Raw genomic sequence first — 27,855 nt, 5'->3', positions numbered from 1 at the left:
TGAAGCATGAAAATGGACTCGAGCGTGTCTGTGCGACAGGACCAGTACCAGCTGTGCTACCGGGCCGCTCTGGAGTACCTGGGGAGCTTCGACCACTATGCAACGTAACCGCAGGCGCCGAGGGCGGAGCCTCTCAGGAGTGTGCCAAGTGTCCCATCTCAGCCACCGTACGCCCCGGGAAGGAAAAAAAAAATCAAAACAAAACAGCAGCACTCGTCCGTGTCACTGCGGGGGAGGCGCCAACGCGAAGGATGGAACCAACCATGTGACTTTTTTGTGTGCTTTTAAGTCTTGTACAGTCGCCAGCGCCACCTGCCCCCCGTCTAGCGGTACCGCCACTCTTTTTTTTTTTTTTTTTTACAATTATTGTTTAGCCTACTTTTTTTAACATTGCATCTTAACCTTGCTCCAGTGCTTTTATTTTCATAATCGCTAATTTTTCACATTTTTTAATGATTTTTTTTTTCCTTTTCTATTATTGTTTTAAAAGAAAGAGGTAATTTTTTTTAGCATAACGACGCTAGATGCTAATCTCCTCTGAGCCAGCCGTTTATCGTCTGCGTTGTCGTCGCGCGCTCGGGATTTAGTCGGGATGACAACAAAAGAAAGAAAAAAAGATGACAGATCTGAAAAAAAAAGAGAAGAAAAAAAAACTGCCTTTTCACTCGCTATTTCCCTGAGGACGAGCACAGAGCGGCGAACGCTACGCAACGCCCGGAGATGACGACGACGACGACGACGTGTGTACAGAAAAGCAAAGCACACGACTTTTTGTGTTGTTACTTCTGCAAAAAGGCCTTTGTACAGAATGGACCATTCCTCCCCAAACGTGACGCGCGCGCACACACTTGATCTTATTTTATACAGAAATAGAACTATAAATATAAATATATATATGATTATATATATACATATATATATGTACAATGATGCATAGGTGTACACACAGCTTACCTTGTTCTTGAGAGACGCCGTTTGCCGTATCTACTGTTCTGTCAGCAAAAACAAAACAAACAAAAAAATGGACGATTAACACAGCACAACCCCCCCTCCCATCACCACACACACACAAACATACACACGCCCCTCCACCAACATGGCAGTCACAAGCACACGCCCCTAAAGTGGTGGTGGCGGGTGTATAGGGAGGTGAGGGTTTTTTTTTTTTTGGGGGGGGGTGCTATTTTTGTTCATTTGAAAATCTTGTGAATGCATCGTAATGTAGGGGTGCCGCACACACACACACACATCTGTTTTTTCTATTTGTCGATAAAGAACTGGAATTGCAAAAGAAAACCTGTTAACGAATGACAAGTTGTTAAAAAAATGAAAAACAAACCTTGATGTTAATAAAGATACATAATTGGGGTTTTTTGTACAAAACTTTCCCGTTTGATTTGTTCTGTATTTCTTTTTTTTCCCCACCTCCCTCATTGTTCTGCTGCCTTGAATCCCAAATGAATGTAATAACGTGCTAATTACACTGGATTACGCTTTCTCTTCCGGGACAATTTTATTATTGACCGGTTTGATCCACTTATTGGCCTCACTTGGTTTATTTTCGAAGAGGAAATGAAAAATTTGAAGGAAGGCACGTATTTGTTCAGGTGGACAACATCTACTAGCGCGGAGGTCACTGTTTGGGATCATCTAGCGAACCCGCATAGAACAGCACGGAGAAACAAAGCAGCCAACTATTTATCCGAGGTGTTCAATGACTTCTTCAGAAGGGATTTATTAATACACCAGAGACCACTTATCGGACACTTAAAGCAGTCACCGGAGAAAAAGGAGTCGCGGACGCACCCGATGCAAGACACGGCATCAGTTGGAGGTGTGGCGTTCCAATTTTTCTGCAGGTTGCGACCGCTACACCAGAATGGACCAAAACGAGAAGTTGGTTCGAGAGGAGGCGTTGTCAAGGAGACAAGGCACCACAACAACCGACCAACCCAACCCAACAATCAAGTAAGAGAAGAAACTTTATTGAATACATAATAAAAAAATATGAATTTCCTTTGACCTTTTGAAATTTTCTTTAAATTGTTTCTATTTGTTAAATTTGGTTTCCTATTATAAAAGCTAAGCTAGCATTTACTTTTTCCTATAAACAGTTTAAGTTTGATTTTTTTTAATTCTTTTAAAGAGAAATTGATCTTATTTTTTTTTTTTAAGTTTTTTAATTCCTTTAAAATGTGTTTATTTCTCATATGTTTTCATTCAGTGCAAAGTGCTTAATTTCTTTAACCTTTTAAAATACATGAAGATTACATTTTGGGGGAATTTTATTTTTTAATACAGTATTTAAATGTTGTACTTGTTATATTAAATTAAGAAAATATTTGAAATCTTTTCATTCACAAGATTATTTTTGGCTGTCCATTTTTTTGTTTAAAAATGTATTTCAAATCTAAAAATATATTTTTTCAAAGGTTCAATCTCTTAAAACGTTTTCGAATTGCTCTTAAAAATATATGTATTGATTTTTTTTTTTTTAATGTATTGAGTCATTTTTTGTATTTCATTTTTTGGGGTGTATCGTTGACCCCGCACAGTCCGTGATAAAAATGCTGAAAAGACCAACGGGTCGCGTACAGTTTCTCCCCACAGACGGCAGGTGGCGACATTTATCTGTCTTTCCACTTTCCATGCACGTAAACGCAGCGAGGCTGCCTGCCTGCCTCCCTTCCCGCCAAATGCACTCTTAAGTAATTCGTCGAACTTTCCAGCAAATTACCTCGTATGTTTGTCTTCTTGGGTTTCGGTTCTGAAATGGCAGCTCCAAGCGGAACGGCCCCATTGTCTCCCGTCGTCACAACGGTTTGTGTTTAGACTGAGACGTCCAGGGAACGTGCCGCTGCTTTCATTCCAGCCCGCTAATGACACTTCTCGTCTGAGGTGTTTACGTACACGCTGATTGAGGGCTTCCTTGAAATTCCCGCCAAGATATAAACAAGGAGCGGCGTTCCAATCTCGGCTCTTCAGACTTGTAACTGTAATTTTTTTTAAAATATTGTTCTTTTCGCTCTTTGTGTAATCCAAGCTGCGCCCTCTTGTGTACACATCCAAGCGTCTCGCTCCTATCGTCTCCTCGGACTTGATTCAGGAATTAGCGGCAGCCGCATTTCTTTGTTTCTTTTTTCCGGAACAAGAGGAAAATCCCGCCTTCGTACATCTGTGAGGAATATGAGGGACGCGGTTTCCTTCCCAAGGCCTGCATAGTACCAGTTGACGGGCCTCTCCGATCCAAGTACGGGAACTGGGCCTCGTGGCCGACGTCGCGGTTTGTTGTTAGCTTGTGTTATGCTAGTGTCTGAGGCTCAGAGCTAATCGTCAACTGGAACATATTAATGTTACATTTTGAAGAAATGAGCATGTCATCATGTTTGTTTCTGAAATTTAAGGAATGCTATCTTTATTTGTCCGGGGAACCACGTTCCATGTGTTTTATGTACGGTAATTCCCAGCCTACAAGCGCATCTGGTTATAAGCCTCACCGAGTGAAATTTGTAAAGGAAATACCATTTGGTACATACATACGCCGCAGTTGTGTGAAAGCCGCAAGTGCCCACATTGAAACCCACATTCAAACACGAGATATTTACAAAGAAAGATGGTACACGGAGAGTTTAACGCTGGTACTAAAGCTGCGCTAACAGTAGGGCTAACGCTGCATCAGACTAACGCTAACAGGGTGGCTTAAAACAAAATTTACCGGTAAATATCGCTGAGACACAGCAGTAACACAACAGCAACACGCTAGCGCTGAGCTAACGCTAGCACTGCGCTAATGGTAACAGGGCCAGTTAAAATAAAACCAGTAAATATGGCTGAGACACGCCAGTAACACAGTACCATCACACTACCGCTAATGCTAGCGTTAACGCTAGCACGGTGATAATGCTAGTGCTAACGCTTGTGCTAACACTAGTGACATGCTAATGGTAACGGGGCCAGTTAAAACCGGTAAATATCGCTGAGACACGCCAGTAACACAAGAGCAAGACGCTAGCACAGCGCAGTGATAACGTTAGCACTAACCCTGCGCTAACACTAGCGCAGTGATAATGCTAGCACTAACGCTAGCACTAACGCCAGCTCCGTGCTAACAGTAACAGGGCCAGTTAAAACTTACCGGTAAATATGGCTGAAACACACCAGTAACCTGTGTTATGTGAGCGGCACCAGAGCCGTCGACGCGCTTGCGTCTTTGTTCAAGGTGAGGAGCTAGCGACACGCTAGCACAGCGCTAGCGCCATGAGAACGCTAGCGCTAACACTAGCAGGGCCAGTTAAAATAAAACTTACCGGTAAATATGGCTGAGACACACACAGTAGCAACATGCTAGCACAGCGCTAGCAGGGCCAGTAAAAGTCACTTCCTCGGCACATACATTCCACCAGTCTCATTCTTACCTTTTCCGCTCGAGTGCCCACTTGTGGCTGTTAGAAAAAAAAAATGCACAAATTAACCGCATCACCGCATAAACCGCAGGGTGGAAAGCGTGTGAAAAAAGTTGCGGCTTGTCGGCCAGAAATTACTGTAGTAGTTGTACTGTGCTTTTGTTTTGAAAGAATACATAAAAGGTATGATCATGGAACAATTAAAAAAAAAGTGGAACATTGAACGCTCTGTGAGGTTTGGAGCTCAATGTGAACAGTAACAAGTAAGGTTGAAGCGACACGTCCTCGTCTTTGCGCGTCTTGTGAGCCAACCGATCCATTGCGGGACATACTTCAGAAGCTTCCACGCTTCTGCTTCAACTTTACGCACTGCAGGAACTTTCATTTGTTTTGCCTTGGAGCCAGGGGTGGGCTGCTTGAAAAAAAAGCAACAACAACAACAACAAAAATCTATTTACAGCTTTCAACAGTTTAAGTGCCTAAAACTAACCTCAACTGTAAGTCCTGCACCCCCTGATTTTTTTTTTTTTTTTTTTTTTTAGATTTCAACAGCAGGACCCGTAAGTATGGCGCCCTCTGCTGGTTATTGTTATGTAGTGCATGCTGTTGTTTCTTCAAGAATCCATGGTAACGTCTTCTTAAAACTGATTAATCAATCGATCATACCCGATTGGTGACTCTGTTACAGGAAAGAGTCTAAATTATTATAAATACAAATATGATAAATATCCATCGAGAACCAAATGTTTCTTTATTTGTGAAACACCAAATATGAATTTTACTGCAGGCCGTTTCCAAATTCAACTGATTAGACCCATCTCGTCCCTTCTTTTAAGAGTCTGAGCGGGATTCTATCATATAAGAATATCCGAAACCCTCAGCGCCGTAGTCAGCATCAATTTAGCCGCAACCCGCCTCGGCGGGGGAACCGGTTGCCCCCGTATGAAGAGTTCCCGTTTCACCAACTCCAAAATTCCTCTCCGTCAACTTCTGGACTACCTATTTTTTTTAATGCCGAATAAATGAATTAACCAGACCCGACTAGTCGCTTCCTTTGAGAGTGTTGACCTGATTTATTCTACGTCAGCCCTACTTCGCCTGAAGTAAGCCCCCCTCCGCCCCCCCAGCTCCCGTCTGCAGAGTTGAAAGCCAAAGCGAGGACCTCCATCGCGCACGCACCGAACATTTCTGGAGCGTCTTGTAAACTTTTCAGCGTTGGGAGGAATTCCAACACCCCGACGCCGCTGCACAAAGTGACTCATCGCGCCGTCTGGCAAATGTTTAGACGTGGAGATTTTTGTATATCGGCTTCCCTGCCCACCTGTTTCCAGATCTTCTTCGGGACTGATTTGTTTCTTACACACGCCGCCCCACAAAAATAACATCCGACCATCTGCAACCACCCCCCCCCCCCCAAAAAAAAAAAACAAACGAACATCTGATTGCAGTTTGACCCGAAGATGATTATTGATGTTAAAGGTGGTAACGTTTAACGCATGTTACGACGGTTGCCTCTCCAGGTGCGCCGGCAGCAGACCCGTTGAGGCGTGTGCGTCGTTAGTCACCTGACTTGAAAATAAACGTCTGATTCGCTGAGGGGAGGATAGAACTTGTTGGTTCGCAAAGTGGTGAAAGCAAAACAAGGTGAGCAGCACCAGACCCGTCGATGCGTTTGATGGCTCGTACAGGTGACTTGATAGGAAGTCTTGAGGGAAGGTGAAGGATCAACTAAATCTGTCAAAGTTGAATGACGATGCATTAAAAAACTGGAGCAGACTCTTTGATTGCTTTAGCATTTTGTTCCCGCGAAGCGACCAGACACATTTTTGGGTAACGTGCTGGGAGAGATTCGATTCCCCGATGTCACCGATTCCCGAAAATTGATGACTTAGCGAGAGATCGCGCGAGTCTACGCGTCGACAAGTCTGTCGTGAACATTTATCCGTGGAAACTCGCCAACGTTCAAGCCGCGAGGAATTGTGACGCGTGAGAAACGTGAGCGGCCCCGCAGCCGTCGACGCGCTTGCGTCTTTGTTCAAGGTGAGGATCCAACTGCGACATTGCAAAGGTTGAGTCCAGGCCTCTCACGGGTAGCCAGCGTGTCAAAAAACTGAAGTCCTTCACCCAAAACGTGACTTATGCGAAGCGATCAGACCCAATTTTGGGTAACGTAGGATGGTTGAAACTGTGTTTGAGTGCTGGGAGAGATTCAAGCCCCCCGATGTCACTGATTCCCGAAGATTAATGACTTAGCGAGCGATCGCGCGAGTCTACACGTCGGCAAGCCCGTCGCGAACATTCAGCCGTGGAAACTTGCCGACGTTCAATCCGTGAGGAATCGTGACGCGTGAGAAACGTGAGCGGCACCAGAGCCGTCGACGTCTTCAAGGTGAGGAGCCGACTGCGACATTGCAAAAGTTGAGTCCAGACCTCTCACGGGTAGCCAGCGTGTCAAAAACTGAAGTCCTTAACCCAAAACCTGACTTCTATGAAGTGATCAGACCCATTTTTGGGGAGGGTTGGACGTTTGAATCTATCTTTTGGTGCTGAATTTGACATCCCTGCGAATCGACTCATCCGGCGGTCTGGCAGACCATCGCAAATGTTTAGACCTGCAGATTGCCGTTTATCGGCTTCCCTGCCCACCTGGCCGCGGATCTTCTTTGGGACCGTTTAGTTCCTCACGCCCCTCCGACAAAACACCCGACCATCTGCACGAGGAAAAGCGTTACCCCCTTTTGAGGCGCTTTTTTCGGCAGATCCCGTTATCACAGAGTGCCTCCGCTGTGATAATTTCATCTAAGTGGGTTTACGCCGGTTTTAGTAGCGTTTAAACCGGTTGTGAACTTTCCTAATTCCCCTTAAAAGATTGCAGCGGACCCTCCGGCCCCCCTCCTCCTGATCCGAGCCGGACGCTCTCGCAGAGCAGAAGGTGAACGTAAGCCCTTGTACGCGCCGGGGCCAAAGCATCCTTGAGGAGCCGAGGCCTCGGCGGAGATTATCATGTCAGGGGTAATCCGAGGAAGAGGAGGAGGAGGAGGTGGAGCAACAGTTGGAGTGGTCGGGGGTGGGGTTGTGGGGTTGGGGGGGGGCAGGAAAGGCAAGCAGAGACGCTCGGCGTTCCACTTCCACCTTCTCACAGCTGTGGAGGACATCTCCAGGACGAGATCACGATGTCCTTCCCGATCCTCTCTGAGCGCCACGAATGTCCCAAGAATGCTGATTTGGATCTTTACCAAAAGGGAGCACCAGTGAGCTAAAAAAAAAAAAAGAAAGAACTAAGAAAGAAAAGGAGAAGACGCAAAAAGGGGCCTGAATCAAGTCCGGACAGTTCCCTCTTCGGAGGGCGCAGCCGTGTCGGGATGCGCGTTCCCCGGCGGTCGACGCGGTGATGGACTTTCCCGGCGGAGGTGGGCCCGAGACAAACGCCACACAGCTAAATCTGGATTAGCTGGCCCGAACGGTAAAGACGCCGCATCTCCTTTTGTCGGCCTTAAGGCGGCCAAGATTACGGCCGAGGCGTTTAGGTCTCGCGCGCCGGGATTAATTCCCACCGCGGCAGAGAACCTCGATCGATGCTCGGGACGTGATCCGCTTTTTCGCGCCCGCTTTTCATTTTAGGGCGGTTTGAGATTACTTTTGGGCCATTGGAACCATTTTTGGGTCGCGCATGCAAGTGCCAAAACCACGTGACCGTTTCAAGGAAGTGTAAAAAAATTAAGTCTTGTCATTGAAATCTTCCAAATTTTGTCATTCAATGTAGCCAATTTTAATATACAAATATTTCAGTTTTTTTGTTTTACATTTTTGGATGTATTCAGTGGTTTTATAATGCAATAATCTTTAATAAAGGGACACTATGTACAATTTTTTTTGGCCCTATACATACAAATGAATAAAGATTTTTTGGAATAAAAAATAAATATATCTTTTTACTGTATATATTATTTACATATATATTTATTAAAGTTTTTATTATTTCATTATTTATTATTATTTTCATTTAAAATCATCAAATCATTGGTTGATTTACATTAAAAAATACTTTTAAAAATCAACCTAATGCATGAAGACAAATAGTATAATAAATAAACTAAAAATTATAATTATTAATTTTTAGCATTTAATTGTTTTTTATATTAAAGTGAGCATTTTTATTTATTTATTTCAAGCGCGTTTGTTCCATGAACTGATTACAGCCAAATGTTATGTACTTCAGTAGAAAATTGGTAATTAAAAAAGATGATTAACATAACAAAAGCTATTTAAAAAGATAAATAAAATAAATCAAAACTAAAATGCAATTTAAATTGGAGAGAATAAAATATTAATTTGCATAGCACAAAAAATGCAGCCCATAATGCAACATATTAAGTCAAGCTAATGTGAAGAAAACCACAGAAATTGGAGTCAAATTATAAAATAAATGTATTGATTTATACCATTTCAATCAAACTTAGCATAAATTGGGGGGGGACGTTCACGGCAATAATGGGATAAGCGATGAAATTGTTATATTTGATTGAGTGTCATCCAATCACATCGTCGCACTTGCAACACAGATGACGAGGTCAAGTGTGAGGGCAAAAAAATGAAAAAAATGGCAGGCGAGCGCTGCCTTGCTCCCACTTCCTCCGGAGCTTGCCAGAAAAAAAAACGGTTTCGATTTGTTTTTGTTATCAGTCGGGCAAAATGTTATCATATTTTCAAGGGTCACGCCTGCTCGCACTTGCACGCCGAGGATTTGTGAACGCCGCTCAGTGTGGTGGTCCAGTCCGACTTGTGCGTCAAAAGCGCTTTTCTCCGCACGTTTTATCTCGTTCGTGGGCAACCCCCTCGCACACACCGCTAACCAGCACCAGTCGCGTTCTAATCATCCCGCTGACTCCCGCGCTCGTCTTAATTTAGAGCAGTTGATCTGGGCCCGGGAATATCCACTTTTATTTGAGGCCCTCACGTCACCGCCGAAGTGGGCGGTTCCAGACCCGTCGGTGTATTTCCCTCCTTGCTCTCCAGACCCGTGGAGACTTTAGTTCCTCGTTCTGCTGATTTGGAAGGTGGTCGGAAGCTCGACTCATCCGCCAACAAGGATGCACGTCATAAAAGGGTCCAGGCCCATAAAGGGGCTCACATGGGCTTTCTCAGACCCATCGAGGCGCGTGTATTCTCGTTCCCTGGACCTGAAAAGCCTTGTCGGAACATGAGAACTGCTGACTCGAGCCCTCCGTTTAATTTAGAACGGCCAATCCAGCCTACTTTACTCAAGGGCCTCGCCTCATTGGCTTCAGACCCGTCGCTAGGTGCCAAAGTGGATGGTTCCAGACCCATCGTTGGGTGACAAAAGGAGTGGCTTCAGACCCGTCACTGGGTGGAAAAGTGGGTGGCTCCAGAGAGTCACTGGGGGCCAAAGTGGGTGGGTCCAGACACGTGGGTGACTACAGACCCCTCGCTGGGTGCCAAAGTGGATGGCTTCAGACCATCCCTGGGTGCCAAAGTGGGCGGGTCCAGACCCGTTGCTGGGTTGCAAAATGGGTGGCTCCAGACACTTCACTGAGTGGAAAAGTGGATGACTCGAGACCTGTCGCTGGGTGACGAAGTGGATGGCTCCAGACCAGTACTGGGTGGAAAAGTGGGCAGGTCTAGACCCATTGCTGTGTCGCAAAGTGGGTGGCTCCAGGCCCATCCCTGGTTGCCAAAGTGGATGGCTCCAGACCCTCACTGAGTGCCAAAATGGGTGGGTCCAGACCCTTCGCTGAGTGACAAAAGGGGTGGCTTCAGACCCGTCGCTGGGAGCCAAAGTGGATGGCTCCAGATCATCACTGGGTGCCAAAGTGGGTGGGTCGAGACCTATCACTGTGTGGCAAAGGGGGTGGCTCTAGAACCGTCACTGGGTGGAAAAGTGGGCGACTCCAAACCCGTCACTGGGTGCCAAAGTGGATGGCTCCAGACCATCACTGGGTGCTAAAGTGGGTGGCTCCAGACCAGTTACTGGGTGGAAAGGTGGGTGGCTCCAGACTATCACTGGGTGCCAAAGTGGGCGGGTCAAGGCCCAATGCTGGTTCGCAAAGTGGGTGGCTCCAGACTCGTCGCTGGGTGGAAAAGTGGGTGACTAAAGACCCGTCGCTGTGTACCAAAGTGGATGGCTCCAGAACCGTCACTGGGTGCCAAAGTAAGCGGGTCCAGACCCATTGCTGGGTTGCAAAGTGAGTGGCTCCAAAGCCAGCGGGGTGCCAAAGTGGGTGGTTGCAGACCTGTCACTAGGTGGAAAAGGGGGTGACTCCAGACCCGTTGCTGGGTAGAAAAGTGGGTGACTCCAGACCCACTGCTGGGTGACAAAGGTGGGTGGCTCCAGACCAATAACTGGGTGGAAAAGTGGGTGACTACAGATGCGTCGCTGGCTGACAAAGTGGATGGCTCCAGACCATCCCTGGATGCCAAAGTGGGCGCGTCCAGACCCGTCACTGGGTACCAAAGGGGATGGCTCCAGACCCATCACCGTGTTTGGCTGTTTACTCTTCAGACGTGGCAAAGAACCACATCGAAAGGCGAGGAGTCAACTTTTCGCTGGGTTTGGAAGTTGCATTTGTCCTAAACTCTGATGCGCCAAAGTGCTCCGGACCCATTCAGCACTTGAACATTTCTTTTAGTCATGTGAGAAACCAGATTGTTGGGACTCTGAAAATTTTAATTCACAAATTCCGACGCACCCAAAGATTCCGCTGCAGACCCGTCGAGGCGCCTCCCGCTTGAATTTTGCCTCGCTGGCTAATTATCAAAGCGCGTGATCTGCTTGCCAAACCGCCCGAGCTTTCGTTTTAGTAGCGAGGCTTTTTTTAGAACAGCCAATCCTCTCTCGGCGTATCTGCTTTATTTGAGGGCCCGTCCCTAGACCCGCTGAGGTATTTCCCTTTGTGTGTGTGGAAAAGGTCTTGTAAGAAGTTGTTATCGCTCCACCGGTGGAGTTGAATTTGTGCGCCGGATTAGGACGCCCACTCGCATACTCGCATACATAAAAGAAAGGCCTGGTCCCTGCGGCCAGGTGTTCCCCCACGTGACCGCAGATAAAGCCGACAGCAGGCATTAGTGCTAATCCCGCCCTGATCTTTGGAATATGTCCCTGTTACCTCTGCGAGCACTCCGCTCCTGGCCGCGGGCCCACCTGCCGCTGACTCGGGAGGCCAAAGGCGAGAAAGACCACGCCTCCTGCCGGGACCCCACTTTTTGACCCCCACCCCCCACCCACCCCGCCGCGACACACAGTAGGTGCCGACCTCCGGTCTCGCAATCGCGATCGGCCTCATCTTGATTGCGTTCAAAGTGCACGCCGCGCTCACGCCCGGCGCTTCCCCAGCTCTCATATCAAGAACTGTTATGTAAAACAGATTACAAGGTGTTATGCGACGGAGAGCGTGCGGTGTCTGACTTTGCGGTCACGTCACAAGACCCCGGGAGGGGTCAATGTCATTTAAAAAAAAAAAAAAAAACATGGCGGTATGCCCTCCACACAAAGAATCGCTTCATGCCCGACCTTCGCAAGCATCTTCGTACCACATCCGTGCTTCATCTTCCTCCAGGCGGCTCGGCGCTCGCCCAATTATTCTTCGTTGATTGCGCGTCCACGAGATAATAGCATCTTTGAGTGTCCCCCCCCCAACAGGAAGGCCCGAGGGCTCCTTTTTTGCGGTGCCGTAAACGCCTCATGCATAAAGAATGGCGGCGGAATGGGCAAAGAAAAAGGACGACCTCGGAAGTCGCGTGTGAGCGCGGGGGGGCGGGGGATGTTGTCGTCTGGCCAAAACGCCGTCTGCAAGATATGAATCGAGGACTTTATTTAGATTTGCGCGCTCGTTTCACGCTTGAGTGCGTTTGCGAGGGACTTGTCGACCGGCGTTCCGAGTGGATGCCTATGAGAGGCTGAAGGACCGCATGACTTGTCCTGGTCCAGGAAACCAGAAAAGAAAAGTGTCGTTGTTTCAATGGAGCGTGGGGGAGAAAATCATACAAATATTTTTCTTAACTGAAAGTATTTACCTTTTTGTTGTGGAGAAAAACTGTGATTTTTGTTTTCTTTTCATGGAAAGTATTTATTTTTACTATTTCGAAATGATCAAATGCTGTATTAATATTTTTCTTTGATTTAAAAAAAACTATATGTGTAGCACATTTTCTTCACATAAAATGTACAGCGGTAAAATGTTTTAATATACTAATATATGAAAAATACTTTGTTAATGTATACATGTTTAATATATTATATTTTATGTTTTCGTGTGTTGAAAATATTTAAGTAATACATTTATAACTTTTGGATCCATTATTTTTGTGCATTAAGGTTTTTCAAAATATTTTTCTACAGTAAGATATTTAGGTTTTTTTGTTTGTTTTTAAGACTAATAAAACAATACAGTATTTTTCTAAAGAAAAAATATTTAGTCTGCATTTTTATATACAAAGGAGCTAAAAATACAATTAATAAAATTTATTTAAAAAATGTTTAATTTTAAATTAAATTATGAAAGTCTCTGTTCTCAAACATCCCCGTTTTTGAACAAATCAGCTTTTGGACAAAAATTTTGAGATTTTTTTGTTTCTCAGCGCACTCCCAGCCTAGCGTACTCTACTAGTAAAGCATAGATTTTCAGGAAAAAAACAAATCTATTTCTTAAATTATTTTATTATATAAAGTATCTAAACTATACATGTATTTCTACTATGCAGTTTATTATCAGGAAAAGATAAAAAAAAAATCTTTAAAAATCCCAATTTTTTTAGGCTTGGAACGCATTATTTCTATTTCCATTCATTGTAATGGGAAACATCGATTCGGTTTTTCAACAAATCACTTCTCGAACCGTTTTCTGGAACGGATTGTGGTCAAGAACCGAGGCATAACTCTATTTGTCTTTGTCAAAAGTATTTTAATATTTTGTCTCGTATTATACACACGTATATATATATATATATATATATATATATATATATATACACAAGGTTATTTTTTTCCAAGTGTTCGCATTTTTTGTGTACAAGTTTTGTTTTTTAAATTAATTGAATATATACCCGAAATCTGATGATGGATGAAAGTATTTGTTATTTGCATCGGAGCTCCGACTAACCGTCGAGAATCGTGTTGGCATTGCGATAATTCTTGGCTGATGTTTCACGGTGGGCTACAAACACGCTAAGCGATCCTAGGAGGCGGTTTTTTTTCTTTTCCGAGGGTCTCGTCGGCCTCTTTTATTTTGTTTGCCGATGACTTTTCCTGCTGCTTCCTCTCCGTCCCCTCCCGGGGTTCGTCCGTCCTCGTCTGCGGCAGTTTTACGGAAGCCGAGCGCTCGTCTGTGTCTCGGTCCGTCGTCTTTTATTCCCGTAGAAAACGCTGTCGGGTACACCTGCTCTCGGGTTTTATCGAACTTTGTCGAACTCAGAGCGGTTGGTTATTTTCAACACAATTTCGCAAATAATGTAATGACAATCAATTAAAAAAATATTGATGAAATGTTATTCAGCATTTTTTTCTCAATTTTTTAAACTTTTAATTCAAATAATAACAATTTCAAATATTTTCAATAAATGTCCCATTTATCCAATTAATGATTGCATAGATTAACTAATTAATTTAATAAATGTAATTTTTAGGTTTTGGTTTTTGTTTGTTTACTGGTTAAAAAACAAATAATAATTTTGTGAATAAATGAGCATAAAGAATCATATTTAAGTCATCCATACATAGAAAACGTGAATGAACCAACAACATTGAATATTAGCATCAATGCTAATGCAAGGTGTCCTGACAGGCTAGCCCATTAGAGGGACCATCCCCCAAATAATTATGTATAGAGATATTATATTATTTACAATATATTATATTGCTTCGATGGCAACTTTGCGCATGTATGTTGTGAAACTGTGCGTTACACAGACATGTGTGAACACAATCCAGTCTGGCAAAACACTTTAAGGGCCAGTCTGGATTTGCCGTTAGACACTGACAGACAGTTAACTTATTTCCGGCTCGAGGGAAATGATTTTTTTTTCATCTTTTATTTTATTATTTTTTTGCAAGTGACATGACGAGAAAAATGTGAGACCATAAGTTCACAAAACATAGGCGGCGATTTTGAAAGGATGGTAAAGTTGAGTTTGAAGGAGAGGGAGGAGAGAGAGGAAAGAAAGCGCTTTTGCATTTAGGGACGTTTTTCTCCGGCACTAAGTAAAAATACATTTTAAAAAAAAAGTTTCACATGTCTATGTATGTACGAAGCCTCTGGGCTTAAAGGTTTATGAAATATTGCCTGCATTTTGTTCATCCTCCCACTCGGGTGTAATTGAAATGCTGGGTGACACACTCGCTACATTCCCAAACGTCAACAAGTTAGCTTGAGAGGGAAACCGGGAAGTAAAAGTGGAATTCTATCACCAAACTGTCTCGCTGACGCAACTCATATCCAATCACTTGTCCAAGCGGTACCCTACGCTACCCTAACCCCAAAACATGACTCAAACCCTAACCTAATTTAGATTCCACTCAAACCCAAAGACAAAGACTAACCTAACCTAACCTAACCTAACCCAAATACTAACCTGATCCCTAGTCTGATTGAATCTAAAACCAACCCAAAACCTGTCCCCAATACTGACCTTATCTGGCCCAACCTTAACACTTCCCTAATCCAATGTTAACTAAATCATAACCCAAATAAAAAAACCAAACCCCACTGTAATCCCACCCAAACCCAAACACCAACCTCAAAGACACCATCACTCAACCAAACCCAAATCACAAGACCAAGTTCAAATTTAATTTTACCCAAATCCATAGCAACTGTGACCCAAACCCTACCACCAATCCAAGAAGGGAAATTTTGATGTCCTGTGATTTCGGGTTCCTGACCTTTTCTCATGTATATGAATTTTTTTTCTTTCTAGATTATTTAATGTTTGTGGAGTGTGAATGTGTATAAAAAGACGTTTTCTGCGATTATCTATGCTTAAGTTTCACAAATGTTCGGAAATAGAGAAAACATACCGGTACAGCTATACGGCATTTTGTAAAGCCTTTTGTGTTTGCCTTGATTTGACACACGTGTGACATTGTCATGTCTTCTTCTTCTTCTTCTTCTTCTCTTGCCAGTGTCTCAATGCTCCTCCACATTCTAAAATGAAGTTATGGAAAAGTGCTACTTTTGCCTTCATTCTCTGTGGCGCCGCCCTGTCTGTCATCCTCGTTAGAAACATGAGCACCACCGCCACGGGACCCCCCAAACCAAAGAGCACACACCGGGCCTCATATTCTTCCTCCTCCTCCTCCTCCTCACGGCACTCGTCCTCCTCGGGATCCTCCTCCTTGCCCACGACCACCTGGAACGAGGGTCTTCATCGGCGGACGCGCTCAGCAGACAACATGAACTCGCTACTCTCAGAGTGTAAGACCCCCCCACCCCACCACCACCACCTTCGTGAGCATCAGCATCATGCTAACTGTTAACGCTGATGCGTTAGTCGGCGTATAAAACTGTTCAAGCCGACTAAACCACAACCTAATCCTTAACCTTCCACATAATCCAAACCCTGACCACAACTCCAGCATATCCTGAACTAGCGTAAAACCGACTTTAACCCCATGAGATGAGGTGAATAAATATGTGAACGCTAAGCTACATGACGTCACGCCACAAGCAGTTGCGGCGCAGCACGTTGCAGCAGGTTTTAATGCCTCACAATAATCTGCAGGCAATTAACGCCTCATAGTTTGCATTTTATGCCGCCTTCGCTAACTTCTACACAAGATGCTTTTATGACAAACTTTCCACACCGAGGCGGTAGTCAGCGGCGGTGTACCGGTTTCGCCAAACAGAAGGCTGATGAAAAAGAATTACAATTCAAATTTGGCACAACACATTTCCCCGATACCACTGACTCGAATCCAAACCCCAACCTTAGCGTGACATAACCCAAGTCCCAACCCTATAGACCCGACTTTTAACATAAATCACAACCTAGATAAACCCCAATCCTCCCCAAAAGCAAAACTACCTGACACCAACCAGGTCTTGTTCTGTTTGCAGTCAATCCCACGACCGCGCTTTCCTTCTGGCATTTTCTTTCCAGTAACCATGATGTTCCAGAGCTTCACCGAGGGCGAGCTTCAGCACGTGGTGGGGACTTTACTGGACGGGAGGAGGCGGAGGAGCCGCGATCAAAGCCAGAGCCGAAGGACTAAAAGAGCCCGGCGGGCAAAGCCGTGCTCGGTGAGGGAGCTGGAGCTGACGGTGAGCGAGCTGGGCCTGGGCTACGACAGCGACGAGACGGTGATGCTGCGCTACTGCAGCGGCAAGTGCGCGGCGCACAGGCGCAACTACGACGTCGCCATGGAGCACATGATGAGGACAGGCTTCCGGAAGAAGGGCCGCAAGGACAAAGTGGGCAAAGGCCCCTGCTGCCGGCCCACCGCCTTCGAGAAAGAATTCTCCTTCTTGGACAACCGGAGCCGCTACCACACCATACAGAACATTTCGGCCAAGAACTGCGGCTGCGTATGACCCACCCCCCACCCCGGGCTAAGAATCACTTCTTTCATGCTGCTCTAAGATCTTCCAACATGGAAAAGTACGGAATATAAACCCAAGATCAGGAATATCTTCAGAAGGATAACAAGTCAACCGACACCTGGACAGACAGTGACTCCCGCCGGCTTTTTTTTGTATAATCTTTTCTATCTGTGTAGTAACACTGTAAACAATGGCGTCACATCTACGTAGCGGCATGACGCGCGTGATTTGTTGCCGTAGTACGGCGTGACTCACGCCGAGTCACGGCCCGAGCAGTCCGACGTCGTCACGACGCGTCGCTCTCCGACCACAACCCGAATATCTTTAGCGACGCCGGCCCCCCCCCGAGGAGGCCCAAAAGCGCTAGCAGATTTGGACGACACACAATGCGAACAGCAGGTCTTTGTTAAGTCACGAGTTTTTTTTTTTACTATTGTTTTTGTGAATAACACAAGACACAAGATGACAGAGGAAACCACATCTTCACCAGACATCGGTTTCTTTTTATAGACTTTTGCTCTCCACAAATCAACAAACAAGCTCGAAAGAAACACTTTAGTAATTTCACATACACGACAAAAAGGTCAGGAACTCGAAATCAAACCATCTGATATAAGAACTCTTTCAAAAAAAAATCATCTTCCTATTCAACATTTTCACTTTACACCATTTTCGGCCAATTTTTGCAACGTGCCTACCAGGATTACGTTGTGTTAGTCTAATGAAGAATCTTCTTCTTTTTCTTTCGGCTTGTCCCGTTTTTCCATCTAAGCCTATCTCGTGCATCCTCCATCAACCTTTTCTTTGGTCTTCCTCTCCCTCGTTTGCCTGGCAACTCCATCCTCAGCACCCATCTACCAATATACTTAATCTCTCGCCTCTGAACATGTTCAAACCATTGAAGTCCGCTCTCTCTAACCTCGTCTCCAAAACCTCCAACTTTGGCTGTCCCTCTAATGAGCTCATTTCTAATCCTATCCGACCTGTTCACCCCAAGCGCGAACCTCAACATCTTCATTTCTGCCACCTCCAGTTCTGCTTCTGTCTCTAATCCGTCCATCATGGCCGGCCTCACCACTGTTTTATAAACTTTGCCCTTCATCCTTGCGCAGATTTTTCTTTCACATGGAACACCAGACACCTTCCGCCAACTGTTCCAACCCGCTTGGAGCCGTTTCTTCACTTCCTTACCACACTCACCATTGCTCAGGATTGTTGACCCCAAGTATTTGAAGTCGCCCACCCTCGCCATCTCTTCTCCCTGGAGCTTCACTCTTCCTCCTCCTCCCCCTCTCATTCACGCACATGTATTCTAATGAAAAGTCTAATGAAATAATAAATAATAATAATAAAATAAAGCAAAGTCTAATGAAGAATAGCCTTAATTTTTCCTCAATATCATACTCGGGATAAAGTTACAATTCATTTTCTTTATAAAACCAAGTATCCGATTGATTTTTCAGCAAATATCATTTTCCCGTTTTGCAAAATTTGCCTTTTAAAAATGATCATCTGTCTTTTTGGAGCTTGTTTTGTCCGAGTGGAAATGACACCATGACCATTTGAAACAGTTTTCTGACCAAGTTCCATAAAGATTCCGGGCAATGTCCGATCTGGTACACGTCGGGTTCGAAAGATAGAGTCAACTTTTTCTCATTACCACTCGTTCCTTTTTTTAATACAAGCACTAATTTAGTGATTTTGAATCATATCTGATTCAAAGGCCAAATCATTTTTGGGGGATTCTCGCTTGTCGCTCAAATTATTTGATTTCTTTAACCGGGCAAGTACCATATCTTTTGGTTTTGAACAATATCATCCACGCGAAACCCAACGTTGTCAAAATATTATTTGAATCTTATGTAAACAAAGTAATACAACTTGCTGGTACAAGCGACTCGTATCTTTTTGACACTCATCATCGCGCTAAACTGCAAAGAGGATTTAAAGTGCAGATGACATCCGAGGAATGCGCCGCAGAAACAATTAAAACAATCGGGGCCTCCCCTTTACGAGCGCGTGACTCATTCGCTTGGCAACAATTAAAAGAATAACTCGGGGGGGAGGAAAAAAAAAACGAGCGAGGGCGAGGAGTCGTGAAAGAAAGATGCTGTCCAGACTTGTTATCTTCCTCCTGTACCGACCGAATGTTTGCTTTGGTTTGTGTTGTCCCAATTTGCCGCCTGTTCTTACGAATCCCGCTGCACGCGAGCGTTGTCTGGAAATGTTGCCCCGCTATTTTGGTTTCATTTGTTTTTGTTCCACGGGAATTTTGTGGCCGTTCCAATCGCGCCTGCGTCAGACGCCCGCAGTCCTCCAGATGACATAATCGCAAAATCGACGCTAAGTCACCTTATAAGTGATATTAAAGCCATAAATTTTACCATTGAGCTCGTCGTAATATCATCCGTGGGGAACTGTATGGTTTATTGCTTTGCTCCACGCATGATAATTATTCGCAGTGTTATTACACAGGAAAGAAAACGTGTATTACTGATGAATTCTATAGCTATATTCTATTCGAGTCCACTGTTATTTATTGTCTTTTGTGTAGATGACTACGACATTCCGCTTCCACCTTCAAGTATGCGTTCAAGAACACACGAGGTTTTCAAAACCAAAACTCCATCCATCCATCTATCAATCCATCCATCCATCCATCCACTATCTACCGCTTTTCCAGGCCGGGTCGCGGGGGAAGTAGCTTTAGCAATTATACCCAGACTTCCCTTTCCCCAGCCACTGCTTCCAGCTCTTCCGGAGGGATCCCGAGGCGTTCCCAAGACAGCCGAGAGAGACATAGTCTCTCCAGCGTGTCCTGGGTCGTCCTCGGGGTCTCATGCCCGGAACACCTCACCAGGGAGGCGTCCGGAGGCATCCGAATCAGACGCCCCAGCCACCTCATCTGGGTCCTCTCAATGCGGAGGAGTAGCGGCTTGACACTGAGCCCCTCCCAAAAACTCCCGAACCTTTAAATTTTTTTCATTTCACCCACTATTTTCCAATCCTAATCCTAACCTGACCCTTGACGCCGAACCGTAACGCTTATTCCTAACCCAAACCTCCACCCTAACTAAACTCGAAAGCCCGCCGCACGGCAAGCAACGTGGCAAAGTGGACCATCGTGAAAAAATGTTTACAAGTGGCGACTCTTTGCTGAAGACCGGCCACGGGCGCGCCGTAATGGAAAACTACGACCGTGGATCACGATTTGAAGCATGAAGTTCTTTTGTCTATTTGTTTATTGAACCACAAAAACATGGTGCAATTGTCAAGGAAGAAGCACGTTGCCATAGAGTACAGTTGAGGTGGTGCTTTAAAATGGGGTTTCCCCATAAAAACACTCGGATTTGCAGCAGGTTGCGCGTGGGGTGCACTCGCCTGATACCCAAGTGTGAATCGCCAACCGTATTATTTTCCACGATGGTCCGGTTCAGTCGTTTTGAGACGCATCGCTAGCCCTAACCCCACCCGAATCCCAACCCCTAACACTTCGAAAGTCAACCAAGAAGGGGCGTGCTACGTGTACAAATGCAACAATGGAAGAAATGTTTCTCATTATGTAATTGGACCATTTGTGGGTTTGATGTTTTTATAACACCCTCTGAGGTTTTTTACAATTGCAGCCAGGATGAGGCCCACACAATAGCTTCCTCGCCTCTTGAGTCCCCACCCATAAAAATGCCTTTCAAAAAAAATATTGCATACTTTTGGCGGCACGGTGGTGCAGCTGTAGGGCATCGGCCTCACAGTTCTGAGGACCGGGGTTCAAATCCCAGCCTCGCCTGCGTGGAGTTTGCATGTTCTCCCAGTGCATGCTTTGGTTCTTCTCCGGGCACGCCGGTTTCCTCCCACATCCCAAAAACTCTAAATTGCCCCCCAACGTGATTGTGAGTATGACTGCTGTCCATCTCTGTGAGCCCAACGATTGGTTCCGGCACTCCCCCGACCGTCGTGAGGATAAGCGGCTCAGAAAATGGATGGATGTATACTTTTCCCCCAAAGCAAACACTTTAATTATCCTTCCACAGCAGAATTGCCAAAACACTCGTAATGAATTTCCAACGAAGGCGTCTCAAGTATCCGACTGATTGCAAAAGTCCTGGATGCAATTTGCAGACGTTTACACCAGCGGACCTTTGAGGTAATCCGAACCGTTGTTTGCACTCATCCCCAAAATTCCTGCCGCCATCCAAGCGCCCGTCACTGGGCCGCTCGGCTTTTAAAAGGAAAAAAAAAAAAAAGGCAAAGCGCCACTTTCCACCCTCTTGTGTGTTTTTGTGTTTTTAAACGGGCAGTGCATCGTTATTGTAGTTGATGTGTATTTATTCGGGAAGTAAATTATGGTTCTGCGTATTTATTTAGTTTATGTGCATGCACACACACACACACACACACACACAGACACACACACATGGGCGGCTTGTTCTCATGAAGCAACTGTGCCAAAACAATGTTTATTACCATTCTATACTGACTGCTGAATAAACATCGATTCACAGGTAACCTTCGGCGTGCTCATTCCTCCTAAACTTGATACTCTACGGCAAGGACTTCCAACTTGTTTTTACCACGGACCACACTGTTGGTACGATTTTCCCCTTGTTATGACTGTGAAACCGCATTCATGTTATCACATCACTGTTATCACTGTAACATATATACAGGACTTGTCACATCCCAGCGGTGCGGAGGCGGACCCAAATGCAGGACTCTCAGGCAAAGGCATAATGTTCAGTGGGTTTATTTCTTAACTAAAGAGTTGCACAATTACACAGTCCAAGAAAGCAGGATCCAAAAAATGAGAAACAGGGTTCGATGACTATGATGCTAAGTAGCGGAGTAACCCGGGATGCAGTGAATCCAGTGACAAAACTCCAACTTAAATACTCGGTCTAATCCCAGTGCCTCATACGAAACAGCTGTGACCTTGAGTCAGAGATGACACCGCCCAGAGCAGCGGCCCGGCTACGCCCCCTCCTGGAACTGCCTGAGCCTTGCTCATGACAGGTCTAGTAGTTTTGTAATTGGAAATTGAGGATATGTGTTTGTTCAATAATTATTGTTAAAGGGGCTGGGTAACAAAAAATGAATTGAAAGATTTTAGTAAGAATAGTCATTAATGGTGTAGTGGTACACACGCCTACCTTTGGTAGGGGCAGCGTGGGATCGATTCCCGCGAAGTGATCACGTAGATATCTGTCCTGTGACTGACTGGCGACCAGTTCAGGGTGTAGTCCGCCTCTTGCCCAAAGCTAGCTGGGATAGGCTCCAGCTTTCCTGCAACGGTTATGAGGATAAGCGGCCTGGATAATGAGATCAAATTTTAGTAAGAGTCACGGAAGTTGACACAAATTCTTTTCATTCTTGGGCCACATAAAATGATGTGGGTGGGCCACATGTGGGCCCAGGGCCTTGAGTTTGAAACCTGTACATTATGGAATCCACTCAAAGAATTTTAGCACATATGGTTTCAAAAAATGCAAAATGATAATGATTATTTTTTATATATTTCAAGTCTGTAAGAATTTATTTTATGCCATTTTTCATTTTTGCCTTAACTAACTTTCTAGAATTAACATTTACAAATATGAAATAATTATCTCTTGTATAAATGTAATAATGCTGATAAATAGAATATAAAAATATCAAATGCATTATACACACATAAGATACGGAGCCCCTAAAGGGACATTGAAAAAAAAAATTGCTTTCTCGTTGTAATAAGTTACTCATTGTAATGAATAACTTTTTCATTGTAATGAATAACTTTTTCATTGTAATGAGTAACTTACTCATTGTAATGAGTAAGTTACTCATGAGTAAGTTACTCATTGTAACTCATGAGTAAGTTACTCATGACAATTAGAGTGTCGAAAAACATCTCCCTATGGGTCGAAGCTTATTTACCTGCTAGTGGTAGCTTCCTGCGTTCAGGTAGTCGTAGCTTATTTACCTGTTAGCGGTAGCTTCCTGAATAAGGAATAAGGGTCTTTTATACATGCTCACATGCAATACACTACCTACTCATTACAATGAGAAAGTTTCTCATTACATTGAGAAAGTTTTTCATTACAATGAGAAACCAGTTTTTTTTTCAATGTCCCTTTAGTGGCAACTAAAAAAAAAACTAAAACTAAAATGATTATTTTCAGAACATATTTTTGACCTAGCTTATTGTTTTACTTCATTTCTACATCAATACATGCATGAAAGTGACATTTTAAAGAAAAAAGTTTGCTAAGAGAAGTTACGAAGGCGGCAGATTCCTCCCCCACACCCATGTGGATGCAACCGCAGTTGATTTAGTCGATCTACGTCGTGGACAAATTGGCAAACCGCAGTTTCATCATTGCAATTTTTTCTTCTTCTTCCTCAAAACGTTTGTTCGAATTGAATAAAGGCGACTCGTACGAATGACGGTCAAACGACGCCACCAAAAAATATCACCGCGCACGTTAGGATTCAAGCGTGAACTCGGTTTGACTTTTTGGGCGTGTTTGCCGCGCACGAAAACGCGCTGCCGCTGCAAAAGCGAGACCCGCACGTCTCCCGTCCTGAATGTTCCCCTTTGCAAATATTTGGACGTGTCAAAACAGGAAAATGTAATTGCGATCAACAATTCCTCTCACATTCCGAGAAAGCGTCGATGGAAATGCGCCACGCCGAATGCCGCGTGTACGGATCAGTTGGCATGGCAACCCGTGGATTCATCTGTTTGTTTTTTTGTACAGTATATGTTTGCTACCAGAAGGTGAAGTCAAGTCAGAAATGTGTTTCCAAATATATGTTTGAAGACAATTGGTGAAAATGTGCAAATTGTGGAAACATGGCATTCAATTCTATAATTTTTTTAACCATTTCAGTAGTCCTGGTTTTTGGGGGCTAAAATCGTGCTAGGCGACACAGTCAGCATGCGCCAGCTCTCCCTCGCTATATAGAAATTTGAGGGCCTTCTCTAGCATTAGCCGTGATGCGGCGCAGTTGTGTATGGCGTTTGCTAGCTGGGTATGCTTAATAAAGGGGAAGTCCACTCATTAAAAATAACAATGTATCAGATAGGTCATGTCATTGGTACTGTAAATTTAAAAGAGATTTTCATCAGATATCATTTAAGGTTGTCGCTGACATTTTGGAGAATCACATGATCTACATATGCGGATGTGACGCGTCATGTCATGTCATCGTGACGCCGACTAGGTGGGCTGCCGCTGCCATTGCGGGCCACAAAGCGCTGGACTTGGACGGATCCGACTTCCGGGTCTCCGCCTCCTCGCTGTCATCGCAACTCCAAACTTGCAATAAAATCAACAATGTGAAGAATTTCACCTCCTTTGACTTACAGGAAGAAGTGCGGCAAAGACATGTTTTTTTTTGTTTTTGTTTATGTCATTTCCAGATTGTGTGTGGGTCTCTCTCAGCAGCGCAAAAAAAAAAAAAAAAAAGAAGCATTAAAATGTTTATAACAGCTGTGATTTTCTTTTGCCTCGGAGATAAACAGTTATTTCCGCTCAGCGCCGACCGATGCCGACGATGTGAAAACAACACCGGTACATCCTGCTCTGATACCGCCAGAACTTTGCCAATGTACACTTTTAAGGTGGCGGTGGTACATTTGCTAGGATTTGGATGTGAACGTGAGTACAAATGTTTGCCCGTGTCGACATGCGCCCTGCGACTGACCGGCGACCAGTTCGGGGTGTCGTCGGACTTTGGTCTGAAGTCAGCTGGGGTGGTCTCGTGCACGCCCAGGAGCCTGAACAGGGAATGAAAATGGTCGGGTGGGGGGGACGCTTAAGGTTCATTCGTTGCCGCCGAATCCCAGCGGAACGTCTTCGATACACACGACAAATACTTTTGCATAAACAAGACATTTGTTATGTACTGCACTAGCGAGACGTGTAATAAACACAGCAGACATACACACAAACACACAAAAACGCATTTATGGCTTGGGGGGGGTGTGCTGGAGCAAGAGAACCACAGCAGGTGTTCCTCCTCGGCGCGAGTGTTGTAATATTAATAACAATAATACATAATCGTAAGGATGAAGTGACTGCTTTACAGCCTCGGTGTGTAATTGCACGTTGTCGGATTTATCGCCGCGGCTTTTAAGGGAGAAGGCGTCAGCTCGCAGACGCATCACTCGCGGGAGACATTTTACACAGGCAGGCGATGACTCCCCACGGGTGTGTGTGTGTCTCCCCCCCACCCCACCCCACTCTCTATCTTATCTCCCAACACACACTTATCACATAACTTTTTATCAACGAATTGTCATTAAGTACAATAAATTGGAGTGGAAGCCAGCACCGCCCCTGACTAATGACAAAAAAAAAAAAAAAATAGGGGAAGAAAGTTGGAGCTGGTTGGGGGGGTATAAAATTTGCTAGGTGTGTCCTGGTATGAAGAGGCCCATTTAAAAAAAAAAAAAAAAAGTCCAATGAAGGCATGCGCAAAAATCCACAGGAAGTGGAAATAGTACGTTTGGAAGCGTACTTGGGAGGTTTCCAAAGGGAAGCATCAAAAATTATGTTCTTCTTCAAAACACGACGTTTGCTATGCAGGGCCATCTTGAATACAAAAAAAAAATCATAAACCTGAGAGACATGAAATGTTGGTTTGAAGAAACATGACATTTGCTATGCGTGGCCATTTGAATACAAAAACAACAAAAAAATCATAAACCTGAAAATTTTGGTTTCAAGACACTATTTTAGCTTCTTTTGTACACTTAGTAGCCTTCCTGTACGAATTCAGCACCAAAATTGTTGTTAATCTTAAAAACACAAAATTTGCTCTATGTGGCCATCTTGAATACAAAAATAATAATAATAATAAACCTGAAGACATAAAAGGTTGGTTTGAAGAAACATGACATTTGCTATGCGTGGCCATCTTGAATACAAAAAAAAGAATAATAATCATGAACCTGAACGACATAAAATGTTGGTTTGAAGACTGTATTTTCATTTAGCAACACAAAACTCACAAGGTGTGTCTACATCACAAATCAATAAAATAAAAAAATATATATATCAAGAATACATTCTCGAAAAATGTACGGCAGCTCCGCCATTTTGGGGAAAATTTACATTTGGTCTATCAATGGAATTCAGTCCTGATGCGAGTTTCACTCAGCAACATGAAATTTGGAAGATATGCCCATCATGAGTGCACCCACAAAACTTTTTTCATGCCTGATACTGATCTTAAAAAAAAAAAAAAAAAAGACTGGATAGCGCATACACATCCAGCAGTGTGTCGATTGGTTGAAACCACTGGCCGCCATGTTGGTACTCCCAAAACGTGCGGAGAACGTGACTTACAGGTTGGATTACGGCGAGGTTTTTCCTCAAAGTTTGGCATGTAGAATTAAAACTGGTCGTGTGAGTTTGACATTTTTTCAGTTCTGGTAAGATGAAGGATTTTTAATTCGACTTGGTAAGCCAAAAAAAAGGCGACGTGCAAAGGAAATACATCGAAGACCGTGACTAACAAGAAACCTTGCATATTACTTAGGGCGCGATTTCCATGACATGCTAACTTTTCCCGAAATACACTATGAAGCACTATCATCATAATATAGCAAAAAAAAAAAAAAACGAGCATTTTTTTCCATAAAAACATTACATTTTAAGTCAACTAGTTAGATATATTTTTGGAAATAAGGACTCACACTGGGAAAAAATACATGCTAAACGCATTGTTCATTTGTTGTCTCTGCGATGTCCTATTTCAGATGGAAAATTTTTAACTTGTTTCCTCGCATTTGAAATTCAAATTCAATTTGCAGAGTTCTGTATTAGGAAATTCATCAAAACTTTCACAGAAGGTGTGTTTTCTTGCTTATCGACTGATGAAGTTTGGGAAAATAATTATATCTCTTTTTCGCGAAAAACCGTGAGCCTATAAAGGTGAAGCAGATAGTGAACAGTGAACAACCATAAACAAGTTTGTACAAGTGAATTTAAACTCATCAGAAAATAAAAAAAAAAAAACCTTTACAAACAAACTTGATCAGTGTCATATAAAATCTTTCTAACTTACCTGTGGAATGTTTTCTCACAGCCACCAAACAGGCGATTAATGCCCCAAGAAGTCGGCCATTTTGATGGTAGGACCCATTGTTGTATTTTTGCCCCTGATATGCCTGAAGTTTTGAAGTTGTGAGGTTCAAAATTTTTATGATTGTTGGTTTCCCTTTAGGCAAACAGGCATAAAAAGTCAGCACGGGCAAAAAAATGTAATTGAACATCTACTCCTGATGATCTTTTTAAGCTAACCTGCTAGCTTTTGAGAGCGATTAGCCAAAAATATCAGTGACAGTGGTGACAAGAGTACAGCTAGCAGCTAAAACGTGTGGTTTAAGATGCAGAAAGGAGGTTTTGTTACGACGTTTCTCATCTCGGAAAACAAAGGCAGCCGTTCTGCGAGAGTGTCGCGTGTCTTTGAGGCACAGAGGAGCCTCTGTGGCCCGGTTTTGAAGTCCCGCCGTCTTTGAGGCTATTCCAATAAAGGGCGCACATCAGGACAGACATTTTCACTCCGTCAACGTGGATCGTTCCGCTTCATGTCCACTTGTATTGTCCCTTGGCGTTTTTTTGTTTTGTTTTTTTTTTCCTTTTGTGTTGCCGAAACATCTCGAAAACAACAAATACAGTTTTTGATGCTAATTCGTTCCAGGCCGTCACCAACAATGTAACTGAAGGGAGGTTGACTGAGCAGAATTGGGAGGTATGCGCCCTCACAACACAACACAGACTACATTTTACATCATTATAAAAAACACATGACTTAACATTTGACCCTCCCCAAAAAGCCAGCGCGGGATTTGGCTTTTAGTCAAGTCGTGAGCCTTAAATCAATCTGACAGGGAAATGGAATTGTCGCTCGACAGC

General features: G+C 44.1%; 2 protein-coding genes and 1 long non-coding RNA gene across 12 annotated transcripts in view; 2 read left to right on the top strand and 1 right to left on the bottom strand.

The window, feature by feature from the left end:
• LOC133510363 (receptor-type tyrosine-protein phosphatase F-like) overlaps positions 1 to 1,377 on the top strand; it is a 419,886-nt gene extending 418,509 nt beyond the window's left edge. For all 10 annotated transcript variants that reach the window (XM_061838181.1, XM_061838180.1, XM_061838176.1 and 7 more), the window contains one exon: positions 40 to 1,377. In XM_061838181.1, the coding sequence (XP_061694165.1) occupies positions 40 to 108 (69 nt within the window). In that variant the 3' untranslated portion in view covers positions 109 to 1,377. The remainder of the gene's footprint in view (positions 1 to 39) is intronic.
• On the bottom strand, positions 562 to 27,225 carry LOC133510365 (uncharacterized). Its single transcript, XR_009797585.1, has 3 exons — positions 27,005 to 27,225; positions 22,102 to 22,260; positions 562 to 992 (listed from the first exon to the last, which is right to left on the bottom strand). It is a non-coding gene; the product is annotated as an uncharacterized LOC133510365 (long non-coding RNA).
• On the top strand, positions 7,415 to 16,945 carry LOC133510364 (neurturin-like). The gene is made up of 3 exons (XM_061838184.1): positions 7,415 to 7,866; positions 15,538 to 15,829; positions 16,515 to 16,945. Exons 2-3 carry the CDS (start codon positions 15,565 to 15,567, stop codon positions 16,943 to 16,945), a joined length of 696 nt encoding a protein of 231 aa, XP_061694168.1. The 5' UTR covers positions 7,415 to 7,866; positions 15,538 to 15,564.
• Positions 27,226 to 27,855: the final 630 nt, after the last annotated feature.

The sequence above is a fragment of the Syngnathoides biaculeatus genome, chromosome 13 (assembly GCF_019802595.1).
Source record: "Syngnathoides biaculeatus isolate LvHL_M chromosome 13, ASM1980259v1, whole genome shotgun sequence".
Classification (NCBI taxonomy): domain Eukaryota; kingdom Metazoa; phylum Chordata; class Actinopteri; order Syngnathiformes; family Syngnathidae; genus Syngnathoides; species Syngnathoides biaculeatus.
This window is presented reverse-complemented; position numbering and strand designations above follow the sequence as displayed.

What these genes read in the sequence shown, in the direction of transcription:
- LOC133510364 (XM_061838184.1), top strand. Translation starts at nt 15,565, where the DNA reads ATGAAGTTATGGAAAAGTGCTACTTTTGCCTTCATTCTCTGTGGCGCC. An exon ending in GAACTCGCTACTCTCAGAGT is followed by an intron (nt 15,830 to 16,514) that starts GTAAGACCCCCC and finishes TTTTCTTTCCAG; the next exon opens with TAACCATGATGTTCCAGAGC.